General features: G+C 43.0%; 1 protein-coding gene across 2 annotated transcripts in view; it reads left to right on the top strand.

The window, feature by feature from the left end:
- Window positions 1-20,247, top strand: part of LOC136877357 (irregular chiasm C-roughest protein) — a 361,637-nt gene that overhangs the window by 210,988 nt on the left and 130,402 nt on the right. For both annotated transcript variants that reach the window (XM_067151330.2, XM_067151331.2), the window contains exon 2: window positions 8,859-9,133. In XM_067151330.2, coding sequence (XP_067007431.1) covers window positions 8,859-9,133 — 275 coding nt within the window. The remainder of the gene's footprint in view (window positions 1-8,858; window positions 9,134-20,247) is intronic.

Here is a 20,247-nt window from a genome sequence, read left to right as displayed (position 1 = left end):
GCCCCTGAAGGTACGGGAGTGCCACCGGCCGCAGCACATGCTGCACGTAGCGGTGGGCATTTAACGTGCCTTGAATACGCACTAGAGGTGACGTGGAATCATACGCAATAGCGCCCCAAACCATGATGCCGCGTTGTCTAGCGGTAGGGCGCTCCACAGTTACTGCCGGATTTGACCTTTCTCCACGCCGACGCCACACTCGTCTGCAGTGACTATCACTGACAGAACAGAAGCGTGACTCATCGGAGAACACGACGTTCCGCCATTCCCTCATCCAAGTCGCTCTAGCCCGGCACCATGCCAGGCGTGCACGTCTATGCTGTGGAGTCAATGGTGGTCTTCTGAGCGGACGCCGGGAGTGCAGGCCTCCTTCAACCAATCGACGGGAAATTGTTCTGGTCGATATTGGAACAGCCAGGGTGTCTTGCACATGCTGAAGAATGGCGGTTGACGTGGCGTGCGGATGCGCCGATCCTCGCGTGCTGACGTCACTCGGGCTGCGCCTGGACCCCTCGCACGTGCCACATGTCCCTGTGCCAACCATCTTCGCCACAGGCGCTGCACCGTGGACACATCCCTATGGGTATCGGCTGCGATTTGACGAAGCGACCAACCTGCCCTTCTCAGCCCGATCACCATACCCCTCGTAAAGTCGTCTGTCTGCTGGAAATGCCTCCGTTGACGGCGGCCTGGCATTCTTAGCTATACAGGTGTCCTGTGGCACACGACAACACGTTCTACAATGACTGTCGGCTGAGAAATCACGGTACGAAGTGGGCCATTCGCCAACGCCGTGTCCCATTTATCGTTCGCTACGTGCGCAGCACAGCGGCGCATTTCACATCATGAGCATACCTCAGTGACGTCAGTCTACCCTGCAATTGGCATAAAGTTCTGACCACTCCTTCTTGGTGTTGCATTTGCTCTGTCAGTCAGTGTATTTCAGACCGCCGAGCTGAGTGGCTTAGACGGTTAAGGCTCTGGCCTTCTGACCGCAACTTGGCAGGTTCGATCCTGACTCAGTCTGGTGGTATTTGAAAGTGCTCAAATACGTCAGCCTCGTGTCGGTAGATATGGGCACGATAAAGAACTCCTGCGGGACTAAATTCCAGCACCTCGTCGTCTCTGAAAACCGTAAATGAAGTTAGTGGGACGTAAAGATAATAACATTATTATTATCTTTCAGACCAACCGTAAACTTAAACTAACATTAATCTACTTATTATAAATACAGCTTGAATGTATGGCTATTTGTTCAGTTTTATTTTTAATCTTTATATGAATCTCGACAAAAGAACTCTACGGCCGTTAGTCTGCTGTGCTTGCCCACTGAATAGAGCGGGAGGGTGTTGCCACAAGACCAAAGAAAGGACGGTGAATATGAAACAGAGGAAATGTGATTTGTCTGAGTGTGACAGATGATTTAATCGTTGGTGGTATAACTGGCTTATCAGTAATAGCAGGAACCGCATTGCGCCAGCTTTATACGATCCCCTTGTTTATTCGAGACAGCCACCTGACAGTTACATGGAAACTAACAATTTATTTTAGCGTGAAAGTCTTTGCTTGCAGTGTAATGGTCATTACTCTGAACTTCTGTACTTCTGATGGTTCACTTTTAATACGGAGTCAACGTCACTGTAATAACACCAAGCTCTACGCGTATGTACAAATTACAATGAAAGAAGTATTATTCTCCAGTTTAAATAATAATAATAATAATAATAATAATAATAATAATAATAATAATAATAATAATAATAGAGGAAATTTCTAATTATTTGCTACCACTTTAATTTTGCGATCTACAGTTAAATCTTTTCAGAAACGACACAGTGAAGTACAGCTCTGACATATTAGCTCTATGGTACGGTGTTGAAGTAAGTTGAAAATAGATTTAGTGTGCCTCAAATTATGATCTTTTAATGCAGTGAACATTTCTCTATTAACAAGCATAGTTTAAACAAGGGCAACCTGAATTATTTTCAAAAGAGTTAACGTAGAACGATGGACAAAGAAAGATATAAATACTCTTCAGATATATGCCAAAGGGATACGTTTAAAACGGAAACACTTCAGTACTGAACAAAACTCACATCCACTTAAATAAAAAGCTGAAATCTACATATACACTGACTGACAGAGCAAATGCAACACCAAGAAGGAGTGGTTCGAAAGGGATGAAAGTTGGGGGAAAAACAGAGACGGCACGGACGAATAATTGATGTTTATTTCAAACCGATATGCAGGTTACACAATGCGCACGGCATCGACTCAGTAGGATGTAGGACCACCGCGAGCGGCGATGCACGCAGAAACACGTCGAGGTACAGAGTCAATAAGAGTGCGGATGGTGTCCTGAGGGATGGTTCTCCATTCTCTGTCAACCATTTGCCACAGTTGGTCGTCCGTACGAGGCTGGGGCAGAGTTTGCAAACGGCGTCCAATGAGATCCCACACGCCTTCGATTGGTGAGAGATCCGGAGAGTACGCTGGCCACGGAAGCATCTGTACACCTCGTAGAGCCTGTTGGGAGATGCGAGCAGTGTGTGGGCGGGCATTATCCTGCTGAAACAGAGCATTGGGCAGCCCCTGAAGGCACGGGAGTGCCACCGGCCGCAGCACATGCTGCACGTAGCGGTGGGCATTTAACGTGCCTTGAATACGCACTAGAGGTGACGTGGAATCATACGCAATAGCGCCCCAAACCATGATGCCGCGTTGTCTAGCGGTAGGGCGCTCCACAGTTACTGCCGGATTTGACCTTTCTCCACGCCGACGCCACACTCGTCTGCGGTGACTATCACTGACAGAACAGAAGCGTGACTCATCGGAGAACACGACGTTCCGCCATTCCCTCATCCAAGTCGCTCTAGCCCGGCACCATGCCAGGCGTGCACGTCTATGCTGTGGAGTCAATGGTAGTCTTCTGAGCGGACGCCGGGAGTGCAGGCCTCCTTCAACCAATCGACGGGAAATTGTTCTGGTCGATATTGGAACAGCCAGGGTGTCTTGCGCATGCTGAAGAATGGCGGTTGACGTGGCGTGTGGGGCTGCCACCGCTTGGCGGCGGATGCGCCGATCCTCGCGTGCTGACGTCACTCGGGCTGCGCCTGGACCCCTCGCACGTGCCACATGTCCCTGCGCCAACCATCTTCGCCACAGGCGCTGCACCGTGGACACATCCCTATGGGTATCGGCTGCGATTTGACGAAGCGACCAACCTGCCCTTCTCAGCCCGATCACCATACCCTTCGTAAAGTCGTCTGTCTGCTGGAAATGCCTCCGTTGACGGCGGCCTGGCATTCTTAGCTATACACGTGTCCTGTGGCACACGACAACACGTTCTACAATGACTGTCGGCTGAGAAATCACGGTACGAAGTGGGCCATTCGCCAACGCCGTGTCCCATTTATCGTTCGCTACGTGCGCAGCACAGCGGCGCATTTCACATCATGAGCATACCTCAGTGACGTCAGTCTACCCTGCAATTGGCATAAAGTTTTGACCACTCCTTCTTGGTGTTGCATTTGCTTTGTCAGTCAGTGTATTTAGACTGAAATATTTGAAAACTTGAACAAAGTTACTCAAAATTCAACATAGGAATGTCATAAATTTACACATCCTTTCCTGCACCCGCACGATTACTGCGTGTCCACAAAGTACACACAACATATCATCCAAAGTTCTTCCTTCGAGTCTTGAGAGAAAAGTATTTCCCAAACCATGCAGCTAGCATCCGTCTCTGCGGGGCAGTTCACTTGAGGTATTTCAAGCTCGCTATCATCCTCATTCAGAGAAAGCTCCAAACATGCCAAATCATCATCTGATTCTGAAGACTCTACGTCCCTTTTCAAATGGCGTTTTCCTATTGCTAGCACTACTCCCCTGGTTGACGCTCTTCTCCAGTTCGTGATTTTGAGACTCTTAATTATTTCTTGAGATGAACCTCTTTTATCTCATTAGCAACTAAACTGTCTTCGAAATTCGACCTTTTCTTGTCATTGTTAATAGCAGGTTTGTCCAAGGACGTAGACGTAGACAGAATTGACATAGGCTAGCCCATATTTAGACCAAACTTACTAGTCCCTATTTTGACCAGCAGTATGAGCACTATTCGAGATAAGGTAGCTTAATTCTATTTAGTTAACATGATTTGCTAAATGTATCTTACTACATCAGGTATGTGGTTTAACCTTCTAATTAGCACAGATGCGTGCAAATAAAAGGAAATATCATACTGGCAAAAATAATCGTTATAGTAAAGGAATCGAAATCACACGTTATACATTATTATACAGTGTCTGAACTCCTTGGTTGATAACAACTAACTGCTCATGTGTGTTTTATTTGTTCCAGACCAACTATTTTACGTTATTCCCACCAGATGACAAAACCCAACAGAACGGTAGCGTCCCATAACACATATTTAGATCCTAGCTGATATTTGGAGGTCCTCTTATATTATTATGATTATTAATAATAATGATTATTGATTAATGATTAATGAAAAATGAAATGTCGTATGGCTTTTAGTGCCGAGATATCCCAGGACGGGTTCGTCTCGCCAGGTGCAGGTCTTTATATTTGACTCCTGTAGGCGACCTGCGCGTCACGATGAGTATGAAATGATGATGACAACACATACACACAGCCCCTGTGCCACTGGAATTAACCAATTAAGGTTAAAATCCCCGACCCGGCCGGAAATCGAACCCGGGACCCTCTGAACCGAAGGCCAGTACACTGACCGTTCAGCCAACGAGTCGGACATTAATGATTAATAATAATAGGCTAATAATAATAGGCTAATACCGAGCTCGATAGGTGCAGTCGCTTAAGTGCGGCCAGTATCCAGTATTCGGGAGATAGTTGGTTCGAACACCACTTTCGGCAGGCCTGAAGATGGTTTTCCGTGGTAGTTTCCCATGTTAACACCAGGGAAATGCTGGGGATGTACCTTAAAGCCACGGTCGCTTCCTTCCTACTCCTAGGCCATTCCTGTCCCGTCGTCGCCATAAGACCTACCTGTGTCGATGCGACGTAAAGCAGCTTGCAATAATAATAATAATAATAATAATAATAATAATAATAATAATAATAATAATAATAATATTCAACATTCTTGTGGTGGCTGTAGAATTTAAGAGATACTGGGGTATCCAAATTTGATCTTCAAGGAACATTTTTGTATGGCGGAAGCTAACGGCACGTAGTTGTTCCATATAAACATCCAAATCAATCAACCAATCACCATTTAGGGCAGTCGCCCAAGTTGCAGATTCCCTGTCTGTTATTTGCCCAATATTTTCTTAAATAATTGCAAAGAATTGGGACATTTATTGAACATCTCCCTTGGTAAATTATTCCAATCACAAACTCCTCTTCCTATAAACGAATATCTGTCCTAATTCATCCTCTTGAAATCTAACATCATCTTCATATTGTGATCTTTCCTAGTTTTAAAAACACTACTCAATCTCGAAACATACCGATAATCCTCTTCTTCCACCGCTTTTGACTCACCTTGATGGGGTCACGAGTGTGAATTGTGTCACACATGTATACCCGGCCCTGTTTTACTGCAGGATGCCCTTCCTGATGTCACAAATTGCTTGGTGTGAATATGCGAGACCAAGGAAAACCGTATTCAGAGCCGCCAACGGTGGGGTTCGAACCCACTATCTCCCGAATCCATGCTTTCAGCTACGTGACCTACACGGTGTAGCCAACTTGGTAACCAGTCGAGTGTGACCTAGTTAGGTTTCTTCAAAAATACTTCACAACTTGATCCGGACCTTCAAACGTTGCATTTATTCTAGCTGATATCATTTCTTTCTTCTTCTATACATTATTCCAGAAAGTTCCGGTTTGAGGCTAGATTAAATTACTACTAACATTTTAGAAACACTCTAATTCTGAATTCCGTTGACCTGACTGTGTCTGTTCTTGGAGTGCTTTCAATTTCAATCCAGGCAAGTATTGGGAGGGAATCTTGTTTATAATCAAGAGTTAAACAAGCTTGTTTGTAGTAGATTTCCATGACAGTTGATGATATTAATGGTATGACCTTAGGTACCACGTGGAGTAATGCTAACTAACACCCTGGGTGCCAATGCCGATGCTCTGAGTGCACTACCATCTAGCAGCGAAACGTAACACTCTTGGATTATTTATAATGCTGGGTTAATTTTATCAGGTTGACACAGAATGAGCCACGGGAGGTTTTGATTATTATTGTTTTACAGGGGCTTACTCTAGGTCATCAACCCTAGAGAATTTTAACATGCCAACAACTAAGACATAAGTGCTAAGTGTTTCGTCTCCGAGGCAGCTGATTAATAAATAAATAAATAAATAAATAAATAAATAAATAAATAAATAAATAAATAAATAAATAAATAAATAAATAAATAAATAGGCCTAAATTGTTCTTATTTTCATTTTTCCCAATTTATTGACGCCAACACTTGATGTGGATTCGATCCAGTTTTACGACCGGATGCCCTTCCTGAAGCCAACCTAATTTGGAGGGTCGCTATTGTCTATTTTTCTGGTGGTTTATAATGTGATGAGCTGTGTATTATGACGAACACAATTACCCAATCGTCGAGGCAAGGAAATTAACTATAATGCAGTAAAAATCGAACCCAGGGACTTCTGAATCGAAGACCAGTACGCTGACCAGGTCGGGCACACAAATAAATGTAATTAATAAATACATATGAAACTGAAACAGTATTTACTTCTGTATTGTATTTTCTTTTTTTAATTGCCACACAGCTCTTGACTTGTATGCTATGTTCACGCAACAGTACGCTCTTTTTGTTTTATATAAATGATAAAGCGGCAGTAAAAGCTCTCTCCCTCTCCCTCTCTCTCTCGGCGTAATGTTTTGACATTCCAAACGTCCAGCTCATCCAAGAGGCCTGTGTTAAATTCGTGTCGCTCCAGTTTTGCGAGCAGTGAAGTGGAATCGCCTGAGGCCCACAGGTAGTTCCATGCCAACCCTTTGCCTTGCGAGCGATCGTATCATGGTGTTATTAGCCGCTGTAAACTTGCTCCCAGTCCGCTCCAATGGGCCGCCATCTCAGATACACATCACAGGTCACCTCCTGAACGTGGCGTTCTGTAAGGAGATAGCGCCTAGGAAGGGATTTATCGTCAATTCTGTCAACAAGAGTAACGTGGGAGATGAAGACAATTTCCTAAACAATTTTAGTCTTACAAATTAATGGCTTACTGCATCTCATTCACGACGTGAAAAGTCGACCTGCTCACTGGTTCATAGTAGAATTCTTTTCTTTTCTTTTCTTTTCTTTCACTAGTCGTTTAATAACGCACTGGCGCATTGAAGGTTTTGGCGATCATATGATAGAAAAGTAAAGGCCTAGAAAGGAGTAAGGAAGCTGCTATGGTCTTAATTAAGGTACAATGACAGGATTTGTGTGGTGTGAAAGTGATTTAACCATCTTCAGCTCAAATTGGCGGATTCGATTTTCCTCACAAGGTAAACCTCAGATGTTCGGGTCACCGGTTTTCTTGTCACTTTGTGTATTGAATCTGAATGGATTTCTACAGCCTGTGTCCAGTCATTCGATCGGGCCATGAATGGAATGAATGAAGATAGGAATTGTGCCGGCTGCCGAAGCCTGTCGCACTCCTCTGGGTAATGACTGACAGATGGAATAATATTGGAAAGTGTTGCTGGAATGAAGACAGGGAAAACCGGAGTACCCGAAGAGAAAATCTTATCCCACCTCCGCTTTGCCCAGCATAAATATCACATGGAGTGACCGGGATTTGAAGTACGGAACCCAGCGGTGAGAAGCCGGTGCGCTGCCGTCTGAGCCATAGAGACTCTACTTTGTTTATTAATAGCTATAACGAAATGTTGAATTAATAAAGCGTACTTCACAACCATTAGCAAGAGAATAACGAAAACTGGCAAAATAAATGGTATGAGCAATTGCATTATTATTATTATTATTATTATTATTATTATTATTATTATTATTATTATTATTCTCCCACGGGCAGCTCATCAGGGTAGTCTAGCGATAGCGCTCTCACCTACGGACCTGAAATTTTGCTGCATGGGAATCGTGTCTCAGTCGTGGAAAAAAATTCTTTTATTTGTACACGTTAATAACACAAACATTCATTTACAGAAAGAAACGTTAATTAAGTTGTTTTTTTTTTTAGAAAATCTGAGGCCGTGATACGAGCCAGCCACCCCAGAATCAGCAAGCAGAAGCCCTAACCGATACCTTAGGCTGCACTTGACGTGATCACGATGAATACATTATAAAAATAGGTTTAATCTCGGGTATTATTTGAATTTGAATCGCTATTTTCTCACGAATACTTGAAATGTGCACTTTATTGGTTTATAACAGTGATGTATAGTCACTCTAAAGAAAGAATGGGCGCATGGTGTGTGTGACCCTCGCATTTAATATTTCATTAGACTTAATTTGTATTATCACGTTCCCGAATGCGCATCAGTCCATGAGTTCAACGGTGTACTGTCTCTGCTTCTCACCCTTAGGCACATCGTTCGATTCTTTCCTCATTCATGGATTTTAATACCGATGTAAGTGTTACAATGGGCTTCAAACAAGCTTTGGAACACTCGAATACAGCATATATGCTGGCCATCTATTATAATAGTTTTGCTGCAATTGTCTTTCAAGTGTTAAATGGTTGATGGACCTGATTTGTTTTTACTTTTTGTTTGTTTGTTTGTTTAATTACGTATGTAAGAAAGGTGTATTGTTGTAGTGCCGGCATCTGAAGGGAGTATAGTGTATTGTGTGATGCATAACTGACTGAGAATGGTGGGTTGTTTGTTGCAGGTGCCGGCGCGCCATGGTGCCCCGTGGTTCGGGTCCAGTACTGGTGCGACTTCTCTTGCCGCTTGTGCTGTTGCTGCCTCTCGGTGGTGCTGAGCAGCGGTTCGCGATGGAACCTCAGGACCAGACGGCCATTGTGGGCAGTAAGGTGACACTACCGTGCCGGGTGGTCAACAAAACCGGTGCCCTCCAGTGGACGAAGGACGATTTCGGCCTGGGCACTCACCGCAACCTTTCCGGCTTCGACCGTTACCGCATGATCGGTAGTGACGAGGAGGGTAAGTACGAGTACTCAATTATCATAGCACTAGTCTTCCAAGACGCATTCTACACTGGCATTATTTCAGATATTCTTTAGGCCCTGTTAGGAATAAAATGTCTCTAAAAAATAACTTTCTATGCAATGAATACCTCGTTTGTGAATCAATCAGTAAATCAACTAAAGTCCATCCTTTCATGTTGGTGCCATCCTGATCCATTCAGAGCAGACGTCTTCATTTGGGAGAAGGTATTACACCACATTATCAAGTGATTTGACTGCGTGGTTTGGGCCCTGTAGTTGTCAGTTTTATTCGGGAGTTGGTGTTTGAACCCTATTGTTGGTAGCCCTGAAGACGATTATGCGTGGCTTCCTATTTTCACACCAATAGAATGCTGGGTCTGTACCTTATTAATTAAGATTACTGTCGCTTCCTTCCCAGTACTAATCCTGTCCTGCCCGATCATCGCCGTAAGACCTATCTGAGTCGGTGGGATGTAAAACCAATAGCAACAAAAGAAATCACATTCACCTTCGAAACCCTTAGAAAATCTTATTTTCTTCTTTCCGAGAAATTTATTTTATATGTGCTTGGAGGGAAATGTGTTCTGTAGCATTTCCAAATCAATAAATTCTTCTGTAGTTATAGACAGAAATGAAGGTCCTGTTTCTTGGTTGAATTGTCAACGTACTGCCCTCCTGTTCAAAGGTCCATGGGTTTTTTGCTAGTTGTTTTACGTCGCACTGACACAGATAGGTCTTACGGCGAAGATGGGATAGGAAAGGGCTAGGAATGGGAATGAAGCGGCCGTGGCCTTAATTAAGGTACAGCCCCAGCATTTGCCTGGTGTGAAAATGGGAAACCACGGAAAACCATTTTCAGGGCTGCCGACAGTGGGGTTCGAACCTACTATCTCCCGAGTACTGGATACTGGCCGCACTTAAGCGACTGCAGCTATCGAGCTCGGTGTCCATGGGTTTAACTTCCGGCCAGTTCTAGGATTTTTATAGCGTATGGTTATTGATGGTTATAGTCACTTAGTGAAATTTGACCAGAAGAAGGGATAGATTGATAAGAACGGTAAGCGTAGACCAAGGTATGAATATGATAAACAGATTAGAGTAGATGTAGGATGTAGTAGTTTCGTAGAAATGAACATGTTAGCACAGGATAGGGTGGTATGGAGGGCTGCATCAAAACGGTCTGTTGACTGATGACCCAAATAATAACAGAAATGTTAATTCCACTAGCTCGAGGACTAGGTATGGGGTGCGTCTTAATATACTGCATATATATATTATATAAAACACTGTAAACAACCACAGAAACACGTAATAGTGAATACATCAATTAAATGTTCGCTTCAGGAAGGACATCCGGTCGTAAAACTGGGACAACTCCAGTTCAAAATAAATACTTTCGCACATTTCAGTCGTCGTAGACATATGCTTGTGCATATTAAGGTATTTTTTCTCTAATTATTTATTTCTTTATTTCTTCATTAGGCCTATACGCTATACTTCTGTTCAAATACCTAAAAATCACCTTTTCGGAGAATATTACTTTTAGCTGCGTCCTACTTTCGCGCTGTTTGGAACAGCACCATAGATTACCATGTCTCAACTGTGGTGTGGACAGAATTCAGCTTTCATAGGAACACATCCCTTTAATACGTTCAAAATAGTGGTATATTTCCTGAGTACGCGCAGATGGTTAGAGAAACATCCCCTTTGCGCCGCCAATTCTGTTCCTCCGCGTCCGCTTTTCACCATTCTCACCTGTTTAAGCAAGAGTTCACAATGAAGCGAATCATTCGCTCGATTGCATTTATACCAACAGTTCTCGAGCGACGAAGTGAACCGAGGTTCTCATTGTGTGTGGAATTTATGAAAGGATTTCAATGACTAAGCCTGTTTCAGTGATACTTTTCGTAATATTCGAACGGTAAAGAGTTATGTCTGCTTTGATATTGATAGTAAATGGGAGAAATAAAGAATCACTACAAGAAGCTGCCCACTTGAACGGGTTACGCAAATAGAAATAATGCTGAAAGCAAGCTGTACGACATAACCTTAATTCTGTTCGGCAGGAAGATAACAATCACGTACCGGCCTGAGTGGCTCAGATGGTTTAGACGCTGGTCTTCTGACACCAACTTGGCAGGTTCGATCCTGGCTCATTCCGGTGGTATTTGAAGATGCTCAAATACGTCAGTCTCATGTCGGTAGATTTACTTGCACGTAAAACAACTCCTGCGGGACTACAATTCCGGCACCTCGGCATCTCCGAAAACCGTAAAAGTAGTTAATGGGACGTAAAGTCAATAACATTATTATTAAAATCACATTTCGACATCTCGTGTATCTGATTGACAACAATCCTGGTAGAAGTATGACAATGACTATGACTTTATACAGGCTATTTGAGAAATGATATACGCTGAAGCTCTTCGTAATTACTCAAAATATAATCCCCAATGAACACGCAGCTCTTTTGTCAATATGGCGCTCTTCCTTGTAACGATGTTCCAAAGTTTAATACGAAAAAATTATCTTTGCTATCATGCGATCACTTTCATTGATCAAATTTAAGTTTTTGGCGTGAATTTACTGTTCGTTGATGATGGTCTATTAAATAATTTCGTAGTAATTCAAAATGCTTTTGCGTCGGTCTGACTCGTTTGGCTGAATGGTCAGCGTACTGGTCTTCGGTTCAGAGGGTCCGGGGTCCGATTCCCGGCCGGTTCGGGGTTTTAATCGTTTCTGATTAATTCTTCCGTCTCGGGGACTGGGTGTTTGTGTCCGTCCCAACACTCTCATCATCATATTCAGACAATATACCACACTACCAACCACCACAGAAACACGTAAGAGTACTTACATCCCTCCATATAGGGTTGGCGTAAGGAAGGGCATCCGGCCGCAAAATAGGGCCAAATCCACATGTGCGACGTCATAGGTGTGGGAAAAAGTGGTAGGAAAAGGGGAAGAAAGAAGACATAATGCTTTTGCATTGCATAATAAAAGATAAATAGTATGTGTCTGGGTAAGAAAAGACTGTGCTTAAAAGACAAGGAGTAAATGCAGACATTCCACCACTGATCGATTTATCTATCACTATCCTATACAAAAGTATCCACTAATTTTCCAAACATTATTTAGAAAATTACAGGCAGAAAGGCAGATTTGCTACTGCTCTCATCCCTCCACAGCCGTGTCACGTGACCGTGATTTCATAACGGAAGCGGGAATAGTTGATCAACTTTGCAAACATGAGCAAACCACGCAGTCAGTGAAGAACTACACTGACTTAGCAAATGTCATGGGGTAGTCACTTAATAACGCGTGGGGCCTCCTCTGGCCCTGCGAACTGCAGTGAGACGCCGTGGAAGTGAGTCGACAAGTCCCTGGTAGTCATCTGGACGCAGCTGACACCAAATCGTTTGCAGAGCGGCCGCCAATGCTGGTTTGTTCGTGGGTGCAGGATCCATGACATGGAGCCTGCGTTCCAGGACATCCCAGATATGCTCGATAGGGTTCATATCAGGGCTCCTGGGTGGCCATGGCAGTCGTTGGACCTCCGCTCCATGTTCCTGAAACCCTTCCCGGGCGACGTGGGAGCTATGTGGCGGCGCGTTATCATCTTGAAACACCGCAGAACCGTCTGGGCGGTGGAAGGCCAAACATGGGTGGAGATAGTCTCCGAGCAGCTCAACATACCGCGTACCATTCAAAGTCTCTTCCAGAACAACTAGGGGTCCCATTCCATACCAGGAAAATGCACCCCCGACCATAACAGACACACCAGCGCCCTGGACCACACCTTCAAGGCAGGCGGGATCCATCGCTTCATGTGATCTGCGCCATACACGGTGCCTCCCATCGGCATGGTGCAGTTGGAACCGTGATTCGTTTGACCATACCACGTTACGCCATTGTTCCAGTGTCCATCCCTGGTGACTGGCGACAAATGCGCGTCGTTGTGCCCGATGACGTTGGGTTAACAGTGGCACCCGTGTACGGCGCCGGCTCCCATACCCCGTAGAACCCATGTTCCTACGGAATGTCCACTAGGAGACGTGTCTAGCACGGCCTGTGTTGAACTGAGCCGTGATTTGTTGCACGGTTGCCCGTCTGTCACTATTGACAATCCGTCTCAAATGTCGCCAGTCACGGTCATCGAGGGTGGCTGGACGGCCGGTCGTTCGTCTGTTGTAGACGGTGACACCCGCATTCAATCATTCACGATACATCCTGGACATGGTCGATCGTGTGAAGCCGAATTCCCGCACCACTTCCGAAATCGCACTTCCCATCCGTCGGATACCAGCCACCATACCCCGTTCGAACGGTGTCAGCTCACGACGACGTTCCATGTTACACCTGTCACATGCACAGCCACTGCCCACAAGGTCTTCTACACAACTGCCGCTGGCACAGGGGGCGTGTGGTGCGCAGACAACACACCTGCGCATCAGTGCTCCGCTATCCCATGACATTTGCTCAGTCAATGTAGTTCACCCGCGCTAGCGTAACACGTTTAGATTTTTTCGTGCACCACCCAATAACACGTAGTGACGTACTGATAACGTTTTATGTTGTTGATCTCCGGAAATCTCACGGAATATGATGACCATTTATGAGTACACAACCGGCTGTGAAATTATTATAATTGTTCCGTTATTCCGGGGATTGTGTGGAACGCAGAGGTGAAAGAAGGTGCGGACATGAATGAGTGAATATGGATAAGTCAAAAGATTAATTTAAAACTTCAAAATTGGAGTTATTTTTCTTCCTTATATCTTTTGGGTGTCTTTTCAAAAGTTAGACTTTACAATTCAGGTTAAAAAATAGCTCATAAGCTAGGGTAACAGGTTTAGAAAATCAAAACAATCAACTAATAACCAATTAGCAACCTTGAGCTTGAAGCTCCCTCATTACATATTTTACATGAGCGTTGCGGATCCCTTAAACCAATAGTCAAGGAGACGGTTCTCCCAATTTTTACATCAGAAGGAAGAGCATCTTAGCTCTACAAATTTACCCTTTACGAGTCTATTTTCGAATATTCACACTTTCCAGGCCAATCAAAGGCACAACCTACATTTAACAAAATTAAACAGTATTTGCTGTCTTAAATGCTCAACAGTCTGATATCCTTAACATGAAATGAATTAATTAGAGTTTAACAGGAGTAACGAGTACCCATTCTACATGGCCTTTGGTAAAACCAAACGTTACTGGCTAAAAAAAAAAGATGGTGAAGGGGCGAACACTTGCACTCGTTGAAATTTAACCCAAAATGCATTTGGGGTTATGGCCCGATGTTACAGAGGCCAAGTCTATACTACGGAGGTGACTAGATGGAGAACAATATTTAAGTTACAGAAATTACTATATAGATTTAAAGGGTTTTTTTTGCTAGAGGCTTTACGTCGCACCGACACAGATAGGTCTAATGGCGACGATGGGATAGGAAAGGCTTAGGAGTTGGAAGGAAGCGGCCGTGGCCTTAATTAAGGTACAGCCCCAGCATTTGCCTGGTGTGAAAATGGGAAACCACGGAAAACCATTTTCAGGGCTGCCGATAGTGGGATTCGAACCTACTATCTCCCGGATGCAAGCTCACAGCCGCGCGCCTCTACGCGCACGGCAAACTCGCCCGGTGATTTAAAGGTTATAAAATCATATGCACCTTAATATCAAGTTGAGAAGGAATACAAGAGGGTAACTCACTCTTTATTCCCTAAGTTCGAATACGTTCTTTAGGCTTGTTTGAAATTTATATTGAAATTTGAAATTTACATTTTAGAAAATAAAGTTTCATTACTAAAGATTTGAAACCTTCCCCTCGAGCTAGCTTTCAAAGACAATCATATAGTTAAGCCGAAACTGCCATTACCTTGAACTGGTGAACCTTCCGAAGATGGACGAGAGAGCCTTTTCACCTTCCTCCGTTACACACTCTAGACTGGAACGATCACTAAGACAACCTGGTCCGAAAATGTGCCAGCTTTTATAGCAGAGGGGAAAGTTCCAGAAAATTCTGGGCCAAGACCCCGCCACACCCCCAATTCTTATTGGATAATCAAATGAATATCAAAATGTTATCATTGGTGAATAAATAAATCTACAAAATTTTTGATTGGCCAACTCTTAAGTTGGCGGGAAGAGATAGTAGTGTTGATAACTTTTGAACATCAAAAACAAACACTAAACATTCCAGTTTAGGAAACCTTGACACACCAAATTACTTTAGAAATTAATAGTTGATCTTCACTTCAGAGGGCACAACATAAGTTGATAGTAGAGACATCTGTCGAAAAATGTCCAAACTTCTTGTACTAGTAGTTTCAAAGTTTATGTTGCAGATGGCCTTGTCCAAGACGCTTAATTTGAATGCGCGGGGCGGGTGTACCTCCGGTACAACTATTATTATTATTATTATTATTATTATTATTATTATTATTATTATATAATAAAATGTCTTATCCAGACCTGGACGTTAGCGACCTAGTTATTGTTCCCAGCTAAGTCAAGGGCAATTGATCAGGCACCCTGAGCCGTTGCGTACTTGTGGTAGGGTGGCCAGTTCCACTCCACTCCTCCTCTAGCCAAGAGCACATGAGCTACCCAACCAAATGTTGGCCACGCCCGCTGTTGCTTAATTTTGGAGATCTCACCGGATCCTGTGTTTTAACATGCCTACACCGTTTGCGTGAAATTATTACTGAAAAAGAAATACAAACTTGTTGAGGTGTTAATGCATTGCTCTTTACAACCGGGAGTTGGGGAGAGTTCGCATGCTGCATTGCACTATAGACAGGTGACTCATTAGTAGAAGACACCCGAGATAAGATGGGCCGAGACTCGAACTCCCGCTTCCTTCTTTATAGCCCGTACTAAATATTTCCATCTAAATGCTAATAGCTGTGGCGAGTGGCAGTTTGCTGGAGCCCGTCTATATTTAGGTAGTCAATAAGACGAGTGCAAGTTAGCACGCAATGCCCACTTTCTTCTCGGCTGTCACAACACATACCACACTTTAACCAGAGATACATCAACCTTACAAGTAAGTTACTACTTACTAGCTGAACGCTTCAACGAGGTGAAATGTAGCCTCCAAAGCTAACAATGAAACTAAATATAACTGCCAAGTTCTTGCTTCTTTATTGTGGTGAAAAGTTACATGTGAATTCTTTTTAAAGCGTGTCTGCTGACTGATGAATGTTTTCCGGTTAAATTTATTTCAAATATCATGATAATGGAAATGTAAAAATAGGGTTGTTTATGTATTGTATTCTTTCCTCGTAGTGACAGTTATCAACAATTCTTAGTTTCAAATTTAGCAGAATGGAGATCCGGAGAGTGAATTAAACCATAACGCTTCTCTAAATAATGATAAATGGTATAATAATTGATCATTCTGATTTCCTAACTCTCATGAAATGTCATGTTCATAGGATCAATAACGCAAGAAATTTAAGAGTTCAAATGGAGCAAGTTAATACATCCGCTCATGCAAATTCTCTTTTCACAGACTATAGAAACAAGGAAACCATCTACAACAGTGCGGTTCATAAAAATGACTCGTTAGACTTAATCTCGCCAATTAAAACATTCATCTTCATGTCCAGTCATCAAAAACTGTTTTCTTTCTTTCTTTCATTCTTTCTTAATAGTTCATCCTCCAGGGTTGGTTTTTCCCTCTGGCTCAGCGAGGGATCCCACGTCTACCGCCCAAGGGGAGTGTCCTGGAGCGTGAAACATTGAGTCGGGGAATACAACTGGGAAGGAGGACAATACCTCGCCCAGGCTGCCTCACCTGCTATGCTGAATGGGGGCCTTGTGGGGGAAAGGGGAGATTGGAAGGGATAGACAAGGAAGAGGGAAGGAAGCGGCCGCGGCCTTAAATTAGATATCATCCCGGTATTTGCCTGGAAGAGAAGTGGGAAACCACGGAAAACCACTTCGAGGATGGCTGAGGTGGGAATCGAACCCCCTCTACTCACTTGACCTCCCGAGGCTGAGTGTATCCCGTTCCAGCCCTCGTACCACTTCTCAAATTTCGTGGGGGAGCCGGAAATCAAACCCGAGCCTCCGAGGGAGGCAACTAATCACACTAACCACTACACTACAGATGCGGACCAAAAACTGTTTTAAAACATTTAATCCATTTTCGAACTACAAAACAATAAAAGAACTAAATTTCTATACATTTCACATTTGACTAACAACTTAATGTAGAATGTAAATTATTTCCTTTTCGTTGTACCCATTAGTTCATCACCATTTATTAAAATGTATTTTCTTATTATAATAACTATTATTACTAATTTAATTTACTGTGACTATGGGCGTAGAAGACGTTCGTTCGTTCGTAATCTGTTTACCCTCCAGGGTCGGTTTTTACCTCGGACTCAGCGAGGGATCCCACCTCTACCGCCCAAGGGCAGTGTCCTGGAGATTCAGACTCTGGGTCGGGTATACTCCCACAACACAAGATATACAAAGCAACAGTGTTGGCACGTCTTCAGATAAGATACTAAATTGACATAAAATCAGAAATACATACCATAATCCAGAGAAAAGAACGTCGCCGATTGTGGAAGCACGGAACACAAGAGGTCTTGTGAATCAACTTAAATTACGCTTAATTAATTAAACTTGGCTGAAATAATAATTCGTCAATAATTTGGACAAATAAACTTTAATTATCCAAATAATTTATAACTTCCGACCTTTTTAGATTAATCAAAAGAATAAAGAATATTGAACTTCTGCCGTCAACCTCTTAAAAGAAAACGAAAAGACCACAGAAAAATTAATAATCGTAGGTTGAAGGTTAATTTAGATTAAATTAAATCGTTACAATCTGAAATTCTCAAGATTTCTGAGGAATTGAACAGTGAAGAACCTTCTAATGAAGTATCTCGGTTAAATAAATTGCCCCGCAAAAGGTCATAACCCGCAGAAATCACACAATTTCAAATATCGAATCAATAATAATTCAAGAACATGCAATAAAGTCAGAAGTAGAACAAACTACTCCAATATCACCAAAGGGGCGGTAACTCAGCTCAAATAAAATAAATCAATCACAGCAGAAACACATCTGCGTGCAGTCAAGCTCATTCCCCAAAATCAGATGACAGTCAAACCATTAATAATAATAATAATAATAATAATAATAATAATAATAATAATCAACTGATCTTCAAATGTCAGTTTCAACATTGCAAGGCAAAATGTCACGTGTGCATTCTATGACATCGAAGAAAAACATATGACGACCACCGAAATCAAATGAGAACTTGAAAACCGAGAAACTCATTAGATAAGCCTTCCCTGAAAACATCTTTCTTTCTTATACTTGGCCAAGATCTCTTGAAAATGTTTCAAATAATTAATATAATTATTATGACATTAAGGAAATGAAATTTAAGCGGCATAACTTATTCAAAGACTACTTACATGATAGGTTAGTTGAGAGCACGGGTGGCCCAGATTGGTTGCGCAGTAGAGTTAGTTTTCCCTCGTCCTGCTCGTGACGTCATCACAGGAGCACCGTGACTGTGCAGTATACAACCGCACGTGTATCTCATTTCGTTGTTTATATATGTCTGTCTTATAAAGAAAGGATTACCACGTAATAACTATACGTAATTTCTTTCCGGATATTGCTGTTGGTTTATATAGTGCCTACTGTACTGTATTTTGCGTAGTGTGTGCGTCATAGTTCGTTTCTGTGAGATCTCTGTTAAGTTGCTGTGCTTCGTGCAGTAAGGTGCACTTATTTTCTTTTCGTTAGTTGCGTGAACAGCGTAATAGTAGCTGGAATGAAATTTATGTGTTCATTGTACATTATCATTGCGACAGAAAACTGTGCCGTTAATGATTCACCGAGCAAGCTCGATAGCTGCAGTCGCTTAAGTGCGGCCAGTATCCAGTATTCGGGAGATAGTGGATTCAAGCCCCAGTGTTGGCAGCCTTGAAGATAGTTTTCTGTGGTTTCCCATTTTCACATCAGGCACATGCTGGGGCTGTACCTTAGGCCTAATTAAGGCCACGGACGCTTCCTTCCCATTCCTAGGCCTTTCCTGTCCCATCGTCGCCATAAGACCTATCTGTGTCGGTGCGACGTAAAGCAAATAGCAAAAATAAAAAAAATAATTCACAGCAATCTACAGCGACACCTGATTGTTCAGCAGAGGGATTTCGGTACCTCGCCGGCTACATCGCCGACCGTGAAAGAAAATATGACAGGTCAATGCGAAGTCCCACTGGGGAAATGCTTTCCATTTCTTCCGGTACAGCCCCTGTGGGATGGATAGAAATGTTATCTCGGGGAGGTCTACTCGTTCCATCGTTACAATGGTAAACCAAATAAAGGAATTTGAGTTAATTTTCCGGGACACTCACGGACGTGCTGAACTGTAACGCATACCTAATATTATACGCAAAGTGTGTCAAATAATTAGCAGTAAATTCCCCGCTGTACCACCAGAAATATTAAAAATGTATGTTAGAACGAGAATATTTATATGCATACAACAAATGAACATTCGGACAAGAACTGAAAAATCCATAGCAGCTCACCGGCGAAAGGCACGACAGTGGATTTCATCTTCAAAAGCAACCACTTCATGACATCTAATCTCACAAGTAGGACTGTGTTCTAATGAAGTGTTTTTCCTGTTCTTTCTTATTGTTTAATTTTTAAAAAGTAGACTGTCTATTCGGAACCTCCGTGGCTCAGACGGCAGCGCGTCGGCTTCTCACCACTGGAATACCGTGGTTCAAATCCTGGTCACTCCATGTGAGATTTGTGCTGGTCAAAGCGGAGGCGGGACAGGTTTTTCTCCGGGTACTCCGGTTTCCCTGTCATCTTTCATTCCAGCAACACTCTCCATTATCATTTCATAGCATTTATCAGTCATTAATAAATCACTTTGCGAGTGGCGACCCCATTGTAATAATAGCCTGTATATGGTTCATTCATTACAACCCTGACCCGGTCAGAGACTGGAAAACAGGTTGTAGGTTTTCCAGGACTATCTATGCATGGTTTCGAATATGAGCTTACTTCTGCTGCTGTTATAATATGTGTTAAGCTTTAAACTCGATACCTGC

The sequence above is a fragment of the Anabrus simplex genome, chromosome 7 (assembly GCF_040414725.1).
Source record: "Anabrus simplex isolate iqAnaSimp1 chromosome 7, ASM4041472v1, whole genome shotgun sequence".
NCBI lineage: Eukaryota > Metazoa > Arthropoda > Insecta > Orthoptera > Tettigoniidae > Anabrus > Anabrus simplex.
The sequence above is the reverse complement of the archived record's forward strand: the minus strand, read 5'-3'. Positions and strand labels throughout refer to the sequence as shown.